Source organism: Anolis sagrei, chromosome 6, assembly GCF_037176765.1.
Source record: "Anolis sagrei isolate rAnoSag1 chromosome 6, rAnoSag1.mat, whole genome shotgun sequence".
In the NCBI taxonomy this organism is placed as follows: Eukaryota; Metazoa; Chordata; class Lepidosauria; order Squamata; family Dactyloidae; genus Anolis; species Anolis sagrei.
In genome coordinates this window covers 16829316-16849229 of record NC_090026.1, presented here as the reverse complement: position 1 = coordinate 16849229, position 19914 = coordinate 16829316, and the positions used below count along the sequence as shown (strand labels likewise).

The 19914-nt window shown below is 42.5% G+C and overlaps 2 protein-coding genes across 2 annotated transcripts; one reads left to right on the top strand and one right to left on the bottom strand.

Moving 5' to 3' along the window:
* The first annotated feature begins 903 nt into the window (after window positions 1–903).
* Window positions 904–4746, top strand: LOC132779275 (zymogen granule membrane protein 16-like). Its single transcript, XM_067470495.1, has 5 exons — window positions 904–924; window positions 1058–1188; window positions 1813–1868; window positions 2090–2243; window positions 4339–4746. Exons 1-5 carry the CDS (start codon window positions 904–906, stop codon window positions 4649–4651), a joined length of 675 nt encoding a protein of 224 aa, XP_067326596.1. The 3' UTR covers window positions 4652–4746.
* Window positions 4747–13613: 8867 nt separating this feature from the next.
* LOC132779274 (zymogen granule membrane protein 16-like) lies at window positions 13614–19437 on the bottom strand. Its single transcript, XM_067470494.1, has 4 exons — window positions 19427–19437; window positions 17026–17078; window positions 15994–16132; window positions 13614–14207 (listed from the first exon to the last, which is right to left on the bottom strand). The coding sequence occupies exons 1-4, from the start codon at window positions 19435–19437 to the stop codon at window positions 13886–13888; spliced, it is 525 nt and encodes a 174-aa protein (XP_067326595.1). The 3' UTR covers window positions 13614–13885.
* Between the last annotated feature and the right edge of the window lie 477 nt (window positions 19438–19914).

The following is a 19914-nucleotide window of genomic DNA, read 5'->3' as shown; positions in this document are numbered from 1 at the left end:
GATGTATCCATCATCTTCACTACTGTAATTGTGCTGGAAAATACTTGTTACTCTATGTGATGTTATGTTTTGTTATAGATAAAAGTCTAGAGTTGCTGAATTTATCAACTCCTGAGGAAGGGGATTGCTTTCCCCGAAACAGGGTACAAAAATACCCGGGCACCCCTGTTGAATGCCATTGGGACTTTTCTTTGAAGACTTATTTTGAGAAGCAGTGCTCCATTTTTCACTGGACTTGAGTTGGATCTTTTCAATGAAGATTGTTTTGAGAGTGACGCTTCATCTTCATTATTGTCTTCAGCTTACATATAGCCTCATGACTCTATACTTACTTTGTTTATATGACTTTTTGCATTGAATGTATCCCTGAAGCCTATACACAGTGGAATCCCTATCCAAACCCAGAACTGTTACGTTTGAGAGCGGTTGCTCCTTTTGATTTCTGTGTACCACTGAATTGAGCTTTGTACTGGGGATTTTGGTAAATAGAATATTATATGTTTTCTTGATAATACACTTTGACATTACGCATAGATTGTTTTGTGTTTGTACTGATATCTTACAAGTACTCTGGGATATTGTGTAGATGTCAGAGAGGTCGCCAAAGACCCCTCTGGTGACCCCTCTGACATCACCACAATTGAAGAGAGATGTTGACCAGCTGGAAGGAGGGCAACTCAAATGATCAAGGGTCTGGAGAACAAACACTATGAGGAGCGGCTTAAAGAGCTGGAGATGTTTAGCTTGCAGAAGGGAAGACTGAGAGGAGACATGATGAGGGACATGTATAAATATGTGAGGAGAAGTCTTAGGGAGGAGGGAGCAAGCTTGTTTTCTGCTGCTCTGGAGACTAGGACGCAGAACAATGGCTTCAAACTATAGGAAAGGAGATTCCACCTGAACATGAGGAAGAACTTCCTAACGGTAAGTGGTGTTAATCAATGGAACTCTCTGTCCCAAAGTGTGGTGGAGGCTCCTTCTTTGGATGCTTTTAAACAGAGGTTGGAAGGCCATCTGTCAGGGGTGCTTTGAATGTGACTTTCCTGCTTCTTGGCAGGGGGTTGGACTGGATGGCCCACAAGGTCTCTTCCAGCTCTATGATTTTATCCTCCAGAGCTTTGGGGAAGCTCCAGCACGTTCCTCGACTTTCTCTAACTTGGGGCACAACGTATTAAGTGGCTGTATTCAGTACTGGGCCAAGATGGCACCATGCATCATGCAAATGCCATGGAGTCTATTTTCTCCCATTTCATGGCATAGCACCCATATAAATGTGCAACTTGACTCCCCATTGCAGTGCTCTTTCGCCCCTCATTTGGTCTTCTTGTTCCTCTTTGTGGCTCTTGGTTTTCTAAGGAAATATTGCTCCACACCTTCCATTGCAACTACTATAAAATCTGAGGTTTCTCTTCAGTTGCTGTTGCAGAAACCAGCTGAGAAATTGTGCCATGGCACAGGTTACGATGTAAGTAAAGGATACAACCTTCTCCACAAATCTGGCAAAAAACATGGATTCTGCTTCCTTCCAAATGGGATGGGAAATACCAATTCTGTCAAAAGCTAAGTATATGTTTGTAGGGTTTTCTAAGGCTATGAGTGAGTTGGGATCATGTCATTGTGAGATCTTCCCCAAATCAGGGAGAGAGGAGTAACTTTGTCCAAGGCACATCCATGAATTTACTATGTCATTGCCTCCTTCATAGAGTTTTTGTGGGGTCAAACTGGAAAGAGGTGTGACTTTTAGATGTCATCTTGAGATCTTTGAAATGAAGTGCATATAATCACATATTCCTCGATCATCTCTCTTTATAGGATATTTTGCTTCATTTTCTTCATCTTTCTCTGTTGTGGCATCAACATCAATGGAGGTAGGTCTTGGCTGCGGAAAAAGAGCTACTGTTCCACTGTCTTTTTTGTTGTTAGATTCAGGAGAGAGCTAGTAAAAGTTACTTGTTTGGACTACAGCTCCTAGATAGAGCTGGCTTCACCATGGTCAGTGATGAGTGAGATATTATGGGAATTGTAGCCCAAGCTCGAGTTCAACTATAGGTTGTTCTGTCAAATTTTTGTCTTCTGAATTTTATTTCAGGGAGATTTGAGCCACAATCGTCTTCTTTATCACATCCTTCTTCTTCTCGCGAGTATGGTGGGAGCGAAGGAGCTGAGTTCACACATGCACGGATCCAAAAGAAAGGGCCAATCACTGCTATTAGGATACGAGCTGTCTGGCATTTCATCGTGGGGTAAGAGAGTTCACACATTTGCCATTTGAAAGGAGAGGCTGAGAGAGTGCAATTTTGGAGCTCTAATCATGCAATAGTTCAGTGGTTCTCAACCCTTCAAATACTTTTTTTTTTTTTTGTCGTGTCAGGAGTGACTCCTGGTGTGAGAGAATTGGCCGTCTGCAAGGACGTTGCCCAGGGGACGCCTGGATGATTTGATGTTTTATCATCCTTGTGGGAGGCTTCTCTCATGTCCCCGCAAGGGGAGCTGGAGCTGATAGAGGGAACTCATCCGCGCTCGCCCCGGTTTTGAACCTGCGACCTGTCGGTCTTCAGTCCTGCCAGCACAGGGGTTTAACCCACTGCACCACTGGGGGCTCCTTCAAATACTGTGAACCCTTAATACAGTTCCTCATGTTGTGGTAACCCCACAACATGAGGAACATATGTTAGATTCTGGGAGTTGTAATGCACAAGAAAGGCAGGATTTTCTCTTTTAAAATGTATGTGTTGTTGGGTAATTTTATGTTTATGTTGCTGTTACTGTTATTTTCTGTTCATGTTGTGACTCTGTACGTTTTGATGTTGTTGCTTAGAAACCACCCCGAGTCCCCAAGGGGAGACAGAGTGGTATATAAATAAATAAATAATTAGTGGTCCCCTGCCACGCATTGCTGTGGCCCAGTCTAGTGATCTGGAAAATAAAGTAATGAGAAAGTGTTGGATTCTAATAAATGTAATGCCTTTATGCTTGTGGGTAAATAGTATTTCTTGCTGTTTCTTTGCCAGTGTTGATGTGGAGATTGTCTGGTTTGCCTACTCTGGAACATCCTTCTTCAGGGGTCCCTTTCAAATCTTTGATACTGCATCTGTCATATACATATATGTGTGTGTGTGTGAATGGTTGGATGGCCCTTTGTCAGGAGGGCTTTGATTATGTTTTCTTGCCCTGGTGAAGGGAGTTGGACTGGATGGCCTTAAGACAGCCTTTCTCAACCTGGGGGTGTCAGAAGGGTCACCCAAGACTGCCAGAAAACACAGTATTTTCTGTTGGTCATGGGGTTCTGTGAGGGATGTTTGGCCCAATTCCATCGTTGGTGAGGTTTGGAATGGTCTTTTATTGTAGGTGAACTATACATCCTAGTAACTACAACTCCTAAATGACAAGGTCTATTTCCCCCAAACTCCATCTGTGTTCACATTTGGGCATATTGAGTATTTGTGCCAAGTTTGATCTAGATCCATCATTGTTTGACTCCCCGCTGCTGTCTGGACGTAGGTGAACTATAACTCCCAAACTCAAGGTCAATACCCACCAATCCCTTCTAGTGTTATCTGTTGGTCATAGGAGTCCTGTGTGCCAAGTTTGGTTCAATTCCATCGTTGGTGGAGTTCAGAATGCTCTTTGATTATAGGTGAACTATAAACCCAGCAACTACAACTCCCAAATGACAAAATCATAATGTTTTGAGTGATGGTCACTCCTTGTGTTGTGAGACGTTTTGTTGCCAATTTTGGTGTGATTTCGTTCATTGGTTCTTTTGTTTTTAAGATACTCATTATGCACAGAACATTTCTATATATAGTGTATATACTCGAGTATAAGCCTAGTTTTTCAGGCCTTTTTTGGGCTGAAAAAGTCCCTCTCGGCTTATACTCGAGTCAAGGTTATTTATTATTTGACTCTGTTATAAATACGTAATAAATGTATTATTATTATTATTATTATTATTATTTATTTATTTTACTCTATTTATTATTATTATTATTATTACATTTATTATTTTACCCTATTTTTATTGGAAGGGTTTGCAAGTTTTATGTAAAAATTACAGTTTTATGTAAATATTCAAAAACATTTAACCTCCTGATGCCTCAATTAATGTAATTTTATTGCTATCTATTTTTATTTTGAAATTTACCAATATCTGTTGCATTTCCTACCCTCGGCTTATACTCGAGTCAATCTGTTTTCCTAGTATTTGTGGTAAAATTAAGTGCCTTGGTGTATATTCGGGTCGGCTTATACTCGAGTATATACGGTATATAGATGATGATTATTGTTGTTGTTGTTATGAAAGAACATTACCAAGCAGATGCTCTTCTTTCGTTCTAGCCTCCAGATCCGATATGGCCAGCAGTGGAGTAAATACGTGGGTGGCCCATTTGGAAAACTGCAAGAGGTCCCATTGTTCCAAGGCGAATACATTACCCAAATCAGAGGGAGTTATGGCACCTATCTTCACAAACTCGAATTTATCACTGATCAACGGCGCCAATTATCCTTTGGACAGGACCGGGGCATCCTTTTCAACGCAATTCCACCCCAAAAGGATGCTGTTTTGCGGTACCTTAGTGGCCGCTCTGATTATTTCATTAAGGCCATCCGTTTCCACTGGGATGTTAAGCCCGGACAAAGAGAGGAGTGAAAACAGCAACGGACAAGGACACTGAGCTTTAGACCAGTGGTTCTCAACCTGTGGGTCCCCGGGTGTTTTGGCCTACAACTCCCAGAAACCCCAGCCAGTTTGTCAGCTGTTAGGATTTCTGGGAGTTGAAGGCCAAAACATCTGGGGACCCACAGGTTGAGAAACACTGCTTTAGAAGGATAATTTTGGAGAACAGTTCCCAATGTCCATGCCAGGCAGGGGATTCTGGGAGTTGTTGTTCCAAAAACTAATTCTTCCAAGCTCTGGCTTTATGGTGGCATGTGGTCTAGGCTGGCGAGAATAGTTGGTAGGTGCAACTCAACTCCGAAGTGCAAGGCTGCTCTCCCTTTCCCATTTGTTTCCCATATCACCTCCCATTATGAGCCAAATCATTCTTTCAATCCCCTCAGTATCCAAAAATTATTCTGGGTGGATTCAATTTTATCCATTCAAGCCAGTGGTTTGGTCCTCCAGATGTCAGGGGTGATTTGAATGCAATATTCCTGCTTCTTGGCAGGGAGTTGGACTGGATGGCCCATGAGGTCTCTTCCAACTTTTTGATTCTATGATTCTATGTTTTGGACTCCAATTCCCAGAACTCTCAACCAGCTTGGACAGTTCTCAGGAATTATGGGAGCTGAAGTTCCAAACATCTGGAAGATGAAGGGTTGAAAACTATGGTTTATATATTTCTGGTGTTTTATCACTCTTTTATCCCACCTTGCAAACCCTTCCTTCTTCCTCCACACATGTTGGATCCATCTGCTCAGTCCTTGTTGCTTCCAGCAAACTGTGATGTCTTTCTACTGTCGATCAATTGAGCCAACAAACCTGTCCGGTTTAATTAGAGTTCTCTCTTCTGTCAAATGTAAAGCATGATCAAGATCACAGGCCGTTTGTAATACCAACTAATAAAATGCCAATTTGAAACAAAGTCTCAAGTCCTGAAGTTCTTTATTCATTGTCTAACCCCTTTAAAGAATGAAGGAAGGTCTGCTATGTGAATCGAGAGATTCATAGAAATCATTCAGACTTACAACCTGGATGCCAATGGGATTTTGGCCTCCAGAGAAGGATCCAGAGAAGTGATGCTACCCCTCTATTCTGCCTTGGTCAGACCACACCTGGAATCCCACTGTGTCCAATTCTGGGCACCACAGTTGAAGGGAGATGTTGACAAGCTTGAATGTGTCCAGAGGAGGGTAATTCAAATGATCAAGGGTTTGGAGAACAACCCCTATGAAGAGCGGCTTAAAGAGCTGGGCATGTTTAGCCTGAGAAGGCTGAGAGAGTTATGATGAGGGCCATGTATAAATATGGGTGGCTGGGGAAGTCATAGGGAGGAGGGAGGGAGCTTGTTTTCTGCTGCCACAGAGACTAGGATGCGGAACAATGGCTTCAAACTACAGGAAAGGAGATTCCATCTGAACATCAGGAAGAACTTCCTGATTGTGAGAGCTGTTCAGCAGTGGAACTCTCTGCCTCGGAGAGTGGTGGAGGCTCCTTCTCTGCAGGCTTTTAAGCAGAGGCTGGATGGGCATCTGTTGGGGGTGCTTTGAATGCAAATTTCCTGCTTCTTGGCAGGGGTTGGACTGGATGGCTCATGAGGACTCTTCCAACTCTATAATTCTATAATGGAAGCTTGAACATGTTTAGAGGAGGGTGGCAAAATGTCTGCAATCTGCATTCCAAGCCCTATCACTACTGATTTCAACAGCTAGTATACTAAAATATCTTAAGGAATGCTATGTAGAAGGAACAGCTTGTTTTCTGGTGATGATGGTATTGGGATTATGAGCCAATAGGGTCAAATTATAAGAGAAGAGATTCCACCAAACGTTAGGAAGGACTTCTTGAATCTTAAGAGCTGCTGACAGTGGAATAGATTGCCTCAGAGGGTGGTGGACTCTGTCAGAAATATTAAAAATTAACTTGGTATTTTTTATTACAAATGTGTGAACCAAGCACTGAAAGAGTGAGTAGGTTGAAGCCTGTTAGAGTTAGTGGGCCAAAGCTAGCATTGCCCTGAGGAGAGTGAGTAGACCGAAGCCTGTTAGTGTTAGTTTGCCTCAGTGAGGGAACTCCTCAGTCAGTGTGAGGTAAACTGCTGTGTGAGAAAAACCACGTGTAAAAAGCCCCAGTGTTTTACTTATTTGTCGTGTCAGGGCAACCAGTCAATTATATTACATTTCTAACAGAACAAAGCAAACAAATAGACAAAATACAAAATTTGTGAGTTTGGTAGTTGATTAAATGTCCTTTGACCAGTATTTGGCCACTTGGAGTGCTTTTGGTGTTGCTGCAAGAAGGTCCTCCATTGTGCATGTGGCAGGGTTCAGGGTGCATTGCAGCAGGTGGTCTGTGGTTTGCTTTTCTCTGCACTCGCATGTTGTGGATTCCACTTTGTAGCCCCATTTCTTGAGGTTGGCTCTGCATCTCGTGGTGCCAGAGCGCAGTCTGTTCAGTGCCTTCCAAGTTGCCCAGTTTTCTGTGTGCCCAGGGGGGAGTCTCTCATTTGGTATCAGCCATTGGTTGAGGTTCCGGGTTTGAGCCTGCCACTTTTGGACTCTTACTTGCTGAGGTGTTCCAGCGAGTGTCCAGTGAGGGGGACATGAGAGAAGCCTCCTCACAGGATTGCAAGACATCCGGGCATCTCCTGGGCAACGTCTTCGTAGACAGCTGATTCTCTCGCCACAGAAGCGACCAGCTCCAGTGTTAAGGCGGCTGCATGTAAAGCTACTATGTATTTGTTTATTTGTGTTATAGAAACCTTGTTATTGTAAATAGTGCAACTATATTATTTTACCACAAAGAAAAGCTGCCTATGGAAGAGATAATATTATGAGGAGGGTCTTTTGTTAATTAGACCACTAGCCCCTTCTTTGGGACTTTAGGCAGAGGTTGAATGGCTATCTTTCTGGATTCCTGCATGACGGTGAGTGGGACTACAACGTCTCTTTCAATTCTATGATTTCTGAATTTGTTTAACAATCATAGAATCATAGAATCAAAGAGTTGGAAGAGACCTCATGGGCCATCCAGTCCAACACCCTGCCAAGAAGCAGGAATATTGCATTCAAATCACCCCTGACAGATGGCCATCCATCCTCTGTTTAAAAGCTTCCAAAGAAGGAGCCTCCACCACACTCCGGGGCAGAGAGTTCCACTGCTGAACGGCTCTCACAGTCAGGAAGTTCTTCCTCATGTTCAGATGGAATCTCCTCTCTTGTAGTTTGAAGCCATTGTTCTGCGTCCTAGTCTCCAGGGAAGCAGAAAACAAGCAACAATGTCTGTTGGGGATCTATAAAACTAAATGCAACTATGCAACAATAGCCCTCATCCAAGCCAGGGGGATTGTTGGCACTTCAAATGGTTTCTGTTGAAATTCCAACTATCTCTTGCCTTGTGGGGCTGATGAATGTTGTTGGTCAAAACATTAGAGAGAGGCATGTCTCCTAATTCTGTTATTGTTTATTTGTTTAGTCGCTTCTGACTCTTCGTGACCTCATGGACCAGCTCACGCCAGAGCTCCCTGTTGGCCGTCACCATCCCCAGCTCCTTCAGAGTCAAACCAGTCAAGTCGTCACCATCCCCAGCTCCTTCAGAGTCAAGCCAATCTGATCCTGTTAATTTGCTCTGTTTCCATGATATTTCCTATGCCATTATACATTGTTATCCACCTTACTAAACCACCTTACCCTTTAACCAGCTCACGTAGTGGCTTTTTTCCTCCGCCCCTTCAAAGGTAGTCTGCTGTTATTGTTGTTGCTAGTCATTATTGTTATGTTGTTTTACACTGTTTTATGCTGTCTTAATTGTTATTGCTTTGTTTTTAATTGTATTCTGCCTTGGGCCCCATGTAAACCACGAGTCCCTTTGGGGAGATGGAGACGGGGTAGAAAAATACAGTTCTTCCTCTTCTTCTCCCTCTCCCTCTCCCTCTCCCTCTCCCTCTTCCTCTTCCTCTTCCTCCTCCTTCTTTTCTTCCTCTTCCTCTTCCTCGTCATCATCTTGGATACCATCCATCCATCTTGCCCTTGGTCATCCCCTTTTCCTTTTTCCTTCCATTTCCTCCAGCATCATTGTCTTCTCTAAGCTTTCCTGTCTTCTCATGATGTGGCCAAAGTACTTCATCTTTGCCTCTAAAAACCTTCCCTCCAATAAGCAGTTGGGCTTTATTTCCAGAGTTATGGACTGGTTGGATCTTTTCGCGGTCCAAGACACTCTCAGAATTTTCCTCCAACACCACAATTCAAAAGCATGTATCTTCCTTTGCTCAGCCTTCCTTATGGCCCAGCTCTCACATCCATAGGTTACTACAGGGAATACCATTGCTTTAACTATGCGGATCTTCATTTCCAGTGTGATGTTTCTACTCTTCACTATTTTATCGAGATTGGTCATTGCTCTCCTAATTCTAGGTATGGGAAATACAGCTGGAAGATGTTATGCCAAAGGCAAGTGTTCCTTTTAGGTTTGAGAGCAGTAGACATCACATTTGCTCCATAAAGCTCAAGATATCCCTTCACTGGCCCACAAGTACACAGCACTGCCTTATCCAAGGTCTGCATTGAAGCTCACTGACATAGCCCAAAGCGGCTTATTTAGACATGCAAATTGTCTTGTTTATGCACGCAAAGCTATTATTTATACATGCAACGTGATTTTACATTTCTGTACTAATTTGTACCCTTGTGTGTCTAGACTCTAAGCCTTGACAGGCCATCCATCACACTTGTCTATGAAGGCCAAGTTCCCAGTTCCTATCAATTGTCCTTGGACTGTTCCCCAGGTGCAGATGTTTCTACTAACAGAAGCCTTCAAAGACAAGCATCTATTCCAAATTTCTCAGGTGTCCCAGTAACAGTGCTTGCCAAACAAGTGTGATGTTTAATTCTGTAGCTTCTTGGCCAGATCTCATCATATCTTGGAAGCTAGGTAAGGTAGCCGTGGTTAGTTCTTAGATATGAGACCATCAATAAATCCCAGGTTTCTGGAGGCTATATTTCAGAAAAAAATATAGGAATACTCAAACTACCTCTTGAGTATTCCTTGTCCTAAGAAAATCCAATGAGATTTGTGAAGCCACCATAAGTTGACAGGCAACTGGAAGGCACATTCATACAAAGAGATGAAGCTACCTAACTCCTCATCACAACAGTCCTCCTGCAGGTAGAACAAGGAGGGGGGATGCAAACAGAGAACACAGAATCCTCTTCCTCTGTTTCTAATGGCCAAACATCGCCATCTGGAGGCATTGTAACTACATCCTCCAGAATCCTTAGTGAGAAGGTTTAAGAAGACCTGATTCTCAGCAGATGTTCCTGAAACCCAAGTAGGAAACTGATACAGCCAGGACCTCCCACATTTGATTTTACCTAATTGACCAACATATCAGAAAAACAATGCTATGGAATCATGGGCATTCTAGTTTTACAATGTTGTTAGCCTTCTCTTCCAAGGAGTACCTCACCACACTACAAATCCCAAGATTCCATAATGTTGAGCCATGGCAGTTAGAGTTATAAATTAAATGTTTGCCATTGTATGTTGGAATCTGCCCTGAGCCCCCCTGGGGAGACAGGGCAGAATTCAAATAATAATAATAATAATAATAATAATAATAATAATAATAATAATCAAATTGCATCATTAATTCTACAGTGCAGATGTGGCTCTAGTTCATCTTCGAGACATGAGGAGAGGCAGGTAAGAAATAAAATAATAATGATAATTCATCAGCATTACTAATATAAGGTCCCTTACAAGGGCACAGTTTCTTCAATATCTTGGCCATGAATTTTTAAACAAATTTGCCATCAGTTAGTGATCTCCCACTTTCAGCAACACATTTAGCAGTTTTATAGCTGGCCCTCATAGCAGACAAATTCCCCTTGATATTCTTTCTGAAATAATTTTGCTACAGAAAGATAGTACTGAGAAAATGCCTTCTCTTGTTCATTTGCAACTCTCTTTATCTATTGAGAGGTCCTTGTGACTAAACTCTAAATGCCTCAACATTGAATTCCTTTAATACTGAGACAGTTTCAAGGAACAGTCAAATTGTTTGCTCTTGTTTAAAAGAAAGGAACGGTTCATCGTCTGTTGTTAAAGACACGGCCCTCATCTGCAATTTTTCATTTCTGGACATTAACAAGTTGACGAACTACAATAATGTAGACCTTTCATGATACCCCAAGGTGAATTTTGCTCTGCTAATGGCGCTGGTGGCCCTGAGCGCAGCCCCAACTGACCTTAATCCACTGTTTCAAAGTAGATAGAGATCTTGAAATAGAGGAATTTAGGGCAGAAACCTGAAGCCCAGTCCCCAAGCCAATTGAGCCAGCAAATGAAGCAGGCCACCCTGAGGGTCCGTGTTTGGAGAGCTAATGGAAGCCAGGTATTTTGAAATAATGCTCACCCAAGCTGGAAAAAGAAAGCTATTGAGGTATTTTATTAATCAGTTGATTAAGATCTCTCTGTGATCATTCACCAAAGTAAGAGATACCATATACAGCAAAAACAGACTTCTCATACATTTCATCATTCAAATTTTCTGCCTGCCCAGCCAGAGCTGGCTTTGTGTTGTTTCTTTTTCACACATACTGCTTTTGAGCCACACATCCATTTTGTATCTTTGCATTTCATTTTTTTCTGCCTAAGTGGAGTATCTTGCATTTGTCACTGTTGAACTTCACTTTGTTAGTTTTTGGCCCATCCCTCTAATCTGTTGTTTTGAATTCTGCTCCTGTCTTCTGGAGTATTGGCTATCCCTCCCAATTTGGTGTCATCTGCAAATTTGATGATCATGCCTTCTAACCCTTCATCTAAGTCATTAATGAAGATGTTGAACAGGACCGGGCCCAGGACAGAAACCTGCGGAACTCCACTCATCACTTCTTTCCAGGATGAAGAGGAAACATTGGTGAGTACCCTCTTGGTTCGTCCATTTAACCAATTACAGATCCACCTAACCATAGTTTTGTCTAGCCCACATTTGACTAGTTTGTTTGCCAGAATGTCATGGAGGACCTTGTCGAAGGCCTTACTGAAATCCAGATACGCTACATCCACGGTATTCCCCATATCTGCCCAGCTTGTAATTCTATATATAAAAAAAGAGATCGGATTAGTCTGGCATGACTTGTTTTTTTATAAATCTGTGTTGACTATTAGCGATGACCACATTTATTTTTAAGTGTTTGCAGACCACTTCCTCAACTATTTTTTCCAGAATCTTGCCTGGTATCAACGTGAGGCTGACCGGACGGTAATTGTTTGGGTCATCCCTTTTTCCCTTCTTGAAGATAGAGACCACATTTGCCCTTCTCCAATGTGCTGGAACTTCTCCCGTTTTCCAAAAACTCTCAAAGATTATTGCCAATGGTTCTGAAATGACTTCCACTAGTTCCTTCAATACTCTTGGGTGTAGTTGACCTGTCCCTGGGGACTGAACTCGTTTAGAGCGGGCAGGTATTCCTGGATGACTTGTTTCCAAATTTGGGTTTGGATGTCCTCTAATCCCTCATCCACTCTATCTTGCTGAAGTTGAGGATGACTTTCTTTTTGTGAGAAAACTGAGGCAAAGAAGGCATTAAGTAGTTCTGCCTTCTCCCTATCCCCTGTCAGCATTGCCCCATCTTCTCGCAGTGGTCCTATCACCTCCTTGTTCTTACTTTTTCTACTGACGTAAACAAAGAAGCTCTTTTTATTGTTTTTAAAGCCCAAGCTCATTTTGTCCTTTAGTCTTGTGAAACCTTTTGCTACAGGAGTTGGCTATTTGTTTGAATTCTTCTTTGGTGGATTCTCCCTTTTTCCACTTCTTGTGCACGTCTCTTCTGAGTCTTGGCCCAGTTAGAAGTTCTTTGGACATCCATTCTGAGAAATAAGTTCATTATAAGCTGTACTTACTTACTTAGGTGATCTCCCATAGCTCGAGGATGATTGTCTTCCAGATGTGGTGTATTGGCGGTGGGTCCATAGGTGGCTGTGGAGTCCTATTTTTGATCCGTATGTTCTCCTGCAGTAAGGGCATCGGTTTCCAGGTGGAAGGCAGTCCCGGTCAGGGTTGGCTTGATGTACCTTCCTCTTGGCACGTTTCTCCCTTTCACCCTCCATTCGTGCCTCTTCAAATTCTACAGCACTACTGGTCACAGCTGACCTCCAGTTAGAGTGCTCAAGGGCCAGGGCTTCAGAGTTCTTGGTGTCTATGCCAGTTTTAGAGGTTTGCTTTCAGCCCACCTTTAAATCTCTTTTTCTGTCCTCCAACATTTTGTTTTCCATTCTTGAATTGGGAGTAGAGTAACTGCTTTGGGAGATGGTAATTGGGCATTTGGACAATGTGGCCGGTCCAGCAGTGTTGATGGCGGAGGACCATCGTTTCAGTGCTGGGGGTCTTTGCTTCCTCTAGCATGCTGACATTTTTCTGTCTGTCTTCTCAAGAGATTTGCAGGATTGTAAGATGTATTGCTCCCCTGACTATTCAGACTAGGAAATAGATATGCAGATGTTTTTTCCTCCAGCTAAAACCGAATGCTTTTGAATCCCATTGTTAGTGAGTCATTGAAGGTTGTTTAGTGGATAGCTAGGGAATGTCTTATGTGGCATGAATTCCAACACCTTTTGTTATAAATATACATATAAAACTTTGATGTAAATGTACGCAGACTTAACAGTGAGGAGATTTTGTTGCTTTTAGTCCTTGTGCAACCTGGCCAAGCTTTCTTTTTATTATACCATCCCAGCCTTGTGTCCTTGGTAAACTATACGTTCTCTAATTATAGACTATAATTTATTTGGGTGTGTGTGTGTGTGTGTCACGCTTGATAACAATCTCATGGCATTCAAAGAAAGTTCTAGTTTGACAGCACTAGTCTGGACCTCTATTCCCATCGTAACCATGTAGGTTGACAACAAATAAGGAAACACTGGATGATTAGTTTCAAAATTTGCTTTTATTTGCTAGCAGTGGTTGTTGTGGCCATTTGAGAAGAGACAAAGTTTTAGAAGAAGTGGGCCAGGACTGAGCCAAGATGTGGGTTGGCTTCACTCAGCTCCAAAAGAAGGGGACTTTGAGGAAATGGAGTAGAGGGTTGGTTGAATGGGTGGGTCTGGTGGCCACAAGAGGGTGAAGCCAAAGCCTTTGCGCTGAGGTGCCCCTTCCTGTTTTCATTAAGCAGTTTGTCTCTTGCTGTTTTATACTCACTTTCCACAACTGGGAAAGTTGTGGGATAGTTATCCCAGTGATATTGTTATCCCAGTGGGTTTGTTATCCCAGTGGAAACTGATGGCATCAATGATTGAACCGGAGCTGCCACTGATGTAACGCAAGACGGTTCCAGGGAACAGTGGAACAGCATTAAAGCTGATACCTCTGCCCATCCCAAAGGGAAAGTAGCGCCCTCGGTCAGTGACAAACAGAAGTCTGCTGACGTAGCTATTGAATTTTCCCTGGACTTGGATGATGGATTCGCCTGGCTGCAGGAAGATCTCCTCTAGGTCTCCAGCTGAGCCTCCCTGGTACTCGCTCCACTCTCTGCCATACCGGACCTGGATACTGGAAAGAGCAGAAGATGTGTAAGCCAGGGTAGGACACAGACCTCTCTGAGGCCCCATCTACACTGCCATATAAAATCCAGATTATCTTCTTTGAACTGGATTATATAACAGTGCAGACTAATATAATCCAGTTCAAAGCAGATAATCTGGATGTTATGTGACAGAGTAGATGAGGCCCGAATTAACCTTTTGTGTCTCAAGAGGACTACCATGAAATGTAGAATTAGGCACTCATTAGTCCATTGAAACAAATATGCTCAGCCAACACAGATTAAAGTTCCAACCAAGCACTAACTAAACTCGATCTTGCTCAGCTTCTATAACCAAATGGGTTCTGTATCTTCAAGGTATTTACCGTAGGCCTTGATCAGAACTTAATTTAAAAACTCTCTGCCTAAACTCTACATTTTTTCAGTCCTGGTTGTTGGTGTGTGCCTTCAAGACCTAAGTGGTGACCCTAAGGAGAACATGTTGCTGAGTTTTTGAAATCAAATATGTGTGACTTGTTCAATGGGTTTTAATGGGCAAGTTGGGATTTGAACTCTGTTCTCCATTTATATTCCAATGCTCAAACCGCTATGCCACACCTTGAGTCTGCATTAATTTCAACGTTGCCATTAGAAGTTTCATTAATTGGGGAGGTTCTCATTAATTGTCAACCTTTGTGTATGCATGTAAATGGATTCATTTACTTTCTTACAGAAATATTAAAAATATCTAACACTGGATGATTTGGAATACAAACCCCATAATTCCTAACATTGACCACATTGGGTGAGGCTGATGGGAATTATGAGACAAAATATTTGGGAACCCTACTCTACCAAGGAAGATTTGTCTCAGGCAAGGGAATCGTGTAGCCCCCTACTAATGTCCCAACTACAACTCCCATTTGCCCCATCCAGCATAGCTGAGGATGAGGAATGTTAGATGTTTTAGATATCCGGTGACTGCATGATTCCCATCTAAGTTTTACAGAGTTTCTTCTGAATTTCCCCACAGTTGAAGAAAAGATTAGATTCATTTTAAGCGGCAGACACTTAGCCATGGAAACCGAATGGGTGGCAGTGGGCAAGTCATGCTCTCTCAGCCTCATAGGAAGGTAATGGCAGATCTTCTGCAAGAATACCTTGTCATGAGATCATCACAAGTCAGAAACAGCTTGAAGGTACAAGTTACCTATCTGAGAGCATCTCCGCCTACGAACCCACTAGGACTTTAAGATCTTCTGGGGAGGCCCTGCTCTCAATCCCGCCTGCAACTCAGGCGTGGTTGGCGGGGACGAGGTACAGGGCCTTCTCAGTGGTGGCCCCTCGGCTGTGGAACGCCCTTCCCACAGACATTAGATCGGCTCCCTCATAAATGGTATTTCGGAAGAAAGTGAAAACCTGGTTATTTGAACAGGCATTTGAATAGGCAGTGCAATGAATTATAATGAATTATAGGAAATCGGAACAACGGATGACGAGCTTGGATTATGATTTTAGTTATGAGACGCTAATGAGTTGTTTATTGATGTTTATTGATGTTAATTGCTTAGTGTATTATTGTGTTAATTGTTTTTAAATGGTTTGTATGATGCTAGCATTGAATTTTGCTGCTGTTTGTTGTTAACCGCTCTGAGTCGCCTAAGGGCTGAAAAGAGCGGTATACAAATAAATAAATAAATAAATAAATAAATAAATAACAATAGCAAATACATCAGTTGCTCAATTTTTAACCATCTACAACAATATCAAAATACAACTAGTCCCCTGACCTCCAGGCTCCCATACATTCCTTACCCTGTAATGTAAGAGCGGGTAACTCGAATCCTAATGGCTGTTATGGGTCCGTCCAGCTGGTTCCCAGAGTGTGAGAAGCGTTTTCCGCCGCCCCCACCAAACTCGCCAGAAAAGGATGAAGAACGTGCCTGGTTGACTTCTAAAATAAATCCCAGAACAGGAAAAGGGTTGATGAGTAGCATGTCATTGAGGTGTGTGTATGTGAATTTGCTCCAGGTTTTAGTCTGAACTTAGAGGGGCTAACCAAGATGCTAGTCCTATTTTGGGGCTAGTCTTCAGCACTTTGAAGAGCTTCTTTAAACTGTAGCGTCCTTCCACACATTATCCCAGAATATCAAGGCAGGAAATCCCACATTATCTGAGTGTGGACTCAGATAACCCAGAGCGCTTCTAGCAAGGCATTTATCCCAGGAACATTCGTGTTTAAAAACTGTAAATGTTTCCAGGTCTCTATCCACACACACGCCAGAAAGCGCATGCTTTCTGGGTTGGGTGTCCAGATGTTTTCCCGAAACTTTCTGGGAGAACACTTGACACTCTAGCACCCACCCTGAAATCCCCTAATGAAAAGTAAAAGAACTTACCTGGTCTTTTTCTTTTACTTTTCAAAGGGATTTTGGGGAGGGGGGGTGGTGTCCTTGCAATTTTCTGGGCTAATTTAGCCCAGAAAACTGTGGGACTGCTGTCTTAACTTCCCCCTCAAGAGTCCAGAATTTTTGGGGGAGGAGTTCCAGAAGGTGGAAGTAGTGGGTTTATCCCGCGCTTTCCAAGAAGGTGCGGAATAAACCCACTAACAAATTAATTTGCCATAAACCAGGGTTTATGTGCTCCCGGTTCAAAGCAGATATTGTGGATTTTTTTGTCTTGAGATTCTGAGATATAGAGCTGTGTGGCAGGGCCCTCAAAGTAAAATCTGGAGTGAAATTCACTGCCTCGCTGAAGCTGAAGCCATCTCCAGCAATGGGAAAAGGACACAAGAATTTATTCTTGGACAACAAAAACTCTTTAGGAAAAATCCCAGGAAGTATTTACCTGCACTGGTGAAGGCACAGTAAAGTAAGGTGAGGAGGGTGAAACAAAGCATCCTAAAAGAAGAGAGAGAATGTTGCATGTACAATCCATTAATTTTTTTTATTGTTAATCCATTAGTGTTTTTACCATTTAAAATATTACATGATTGTTACATTTTATTATGGGTAAAGTACCCCTAATCTGAAATCCTTGGGACCAGAAATGTTTTGCCTTTCAAAAGTTGAAATATTTGCATATACTTAATGATACCTTGAAGGCAATTTTATACATTACTTTTAATAATTTGTGCATGAAACAAGTTTCTGTACATTGAACAAAGCAACTCATTGAACTCAGCCACCCAACTGGACAATTTTGGAGCATTTTGGATTTCTAAGTAAGTTATTTAAATTTATTGTGTCAGAAGCAAATTGGGAATACAGTTATATAGAAAAACCACAAAGAAAGTTAAAAACTTGGCATTATACTAAATTCCCTTTGACCAGAAGAAGCTGGCCACTTGGAGTGCCTCTGGTCTTGCTGTAAGAAGATTCTCCATTGTGCATGTGGCAGGGCTCAGACCGCATTGTAGTGAGGAGTCTGTGGTTTGCTCTTCTCCACACTTGCATATTGTTGACTCCACTATGTAGCCCTATTTCTTAAGGTTGGTCCTGCATCTCATGGTGTCAGAGCGCAGTCTGTTCAGCGCTTTCCCAGTTGCCCAGCCTTCTGTGTGCCCGGGGGGGGGGGGGGTTCTCATCCACTGATTGAGGTTCAGGGTTTTAGCCTGCCACTTTTGGACTCTTTCTTGCTGAGATGTTCCTGAGAGTATCCTTGTAGATCATAGTAAGCTTTTTCATGACTGAAGTCATTGGCTTGCTGGCTGATATCTGAACAGGAAATGGGCCGGAGATGTCAATACCTTTGTCCTTTCATTAATGGCTGCTACTTCTGGGTGGATGTCAGGTGGTGCAGTACCAGCTAAACAATATAATTTCTCTAGTGGTGTAGAGCATAGACATCCTGTGATAATGCGGCATGGCTCATTAATTTTATTATTTATTTACCATATTTATACTCCACCATTCTCACCCCTTAAAGCCACATCCATCATTTTAACTTGGTGAAACGTATTCCACACTGGGCATGTGTATTCAGCAGCAGATTAGCAAAGCGCAATGGCAGATGTCTTAACTGTGTCTGGTTGTGATCCCCAGGTTGTGTCAGTCAGCTTTCGTATGATATCTGGGAGGGCACGAGGGGTCACCAAAGATCATAAGAAGACAAAGTATTTTCTGTTGGTCATGGGGGTTCTGTTTGGGAAGTGTGGCTCTATTCTATCATTGGTGGAGTTGAGAATGCTATTGGATTGTAGGTGAAATAAAAATACTAGCAACTACAACTCCCAATGTCAAGCTCTATTTTCCCCAAACTCCACCAGTGTTCACATTTGGGCATATTGAGCATTCGTGCCAAGTTTGGTCCAGATCCAACATTGATTGAGTCCACAGTACTCTCTGGATGTAGGTGAACTACAACTCCAAAACTCAAGGTCAATGCTCACCAAACCCAGTATTTTCTGTTGGTTATGGGAGTTCTGTGTGCTAAGTTTGGTTCAATTCCATTGTTGATGGAATTCAGAATGCTCTTTTATTTATTTATTTATTTATTTATTTATTATTCAAACTTATATGCCGCCACTCCCCTAGGGTTCGGAGTGGCTTACAAAAAGAAACTGGAATCTGATACAAATTAAAACAACATATCAAAGGTCAAAAGCCTGTTGAAACAGGTATGTCTTACAAGCCCTGCGGAAAGCTGATAAGTCCCGCAAGGCACGAACTTCTGGTGGCAGAGTGTTCCAGGGCGATGGTGCCACTACTGTAAAGGCTCTGCGTCTAGTTGCTATTAGACACAAGGTTTTAAAACTGGGAACTTCCAATAAATCTTGGTCCTCAGAACAGAGAGATCTCTGGGGTTGGTAGGGGGTGAGGCAGTGAACTATAATTGCCAGACACTACAATTCCCACTGACAAAATCAATCTCCCCAACCCCACGAGTATTCAAATTCAAAGTATCCACAGTATTCAAAGTGCATCGGATATTTGTGCCAAATTTGGTCCAGTGAATGAAGATACATCCTTCATATCAGATATTTACATTACAATTAATAACAGTTGCAAAATTACAGTTATGAAGCAGCAATTTTATGGGTGGGGGTCACCACAACATGAGGAACTGTATTAATGGGTCACGGTATTAGGAAGGATGAGAAACACTGATTTAGGGCTTCCTGTTGTTGTTTATTGATTCGGTTACTTCCGAATCTTCGTGACCTCATGGACCAGCCCATGCTAAAGCTCCCTGCCGGCCGTTACCACCCCCAGCTACTTCAGAGTCAACCCAGTCATTTCAAGGATACCATCCATCCATCTTGCCCTTGGTCGGCCCCTCTTCCTTTTTCCTTCCATTTTCCCCAGCATCATTGTCTTCTCTAAGCTTTCCTGTCTTCTCATTATGTGGCCAAAATACTTAATCTTTGCTTTAATATCCTTCCCTCCAATGAGCAGTCGGGCTTTATTAAGTATGGACTGGTTGGATCTTCTCATGGTCCAAGGCACTCTCAGAATTTTCCTCCAATACCACGGTTCAAAAGCATCTGTCTTCCTTTGCTAAGCCTTCCTTATGGTTCACTTCTCGCATCCATAGGTTACTACAGGGAATACCATTGCTTTAACTATGCGGCTCTTTGTTGTCTCTTGTTATTGTTGTTCGTCATTCAGTCGTTTCTGACTCTTTGTGACCTCATGGACCAGCCCACGCCAGAGCTCCCTGTCGGCCATCACCACCCCCAGCTCTTTCAAGGTCAATCCAGTCACTTCAAGGATGCCATCCATTCATCTTGCTCTT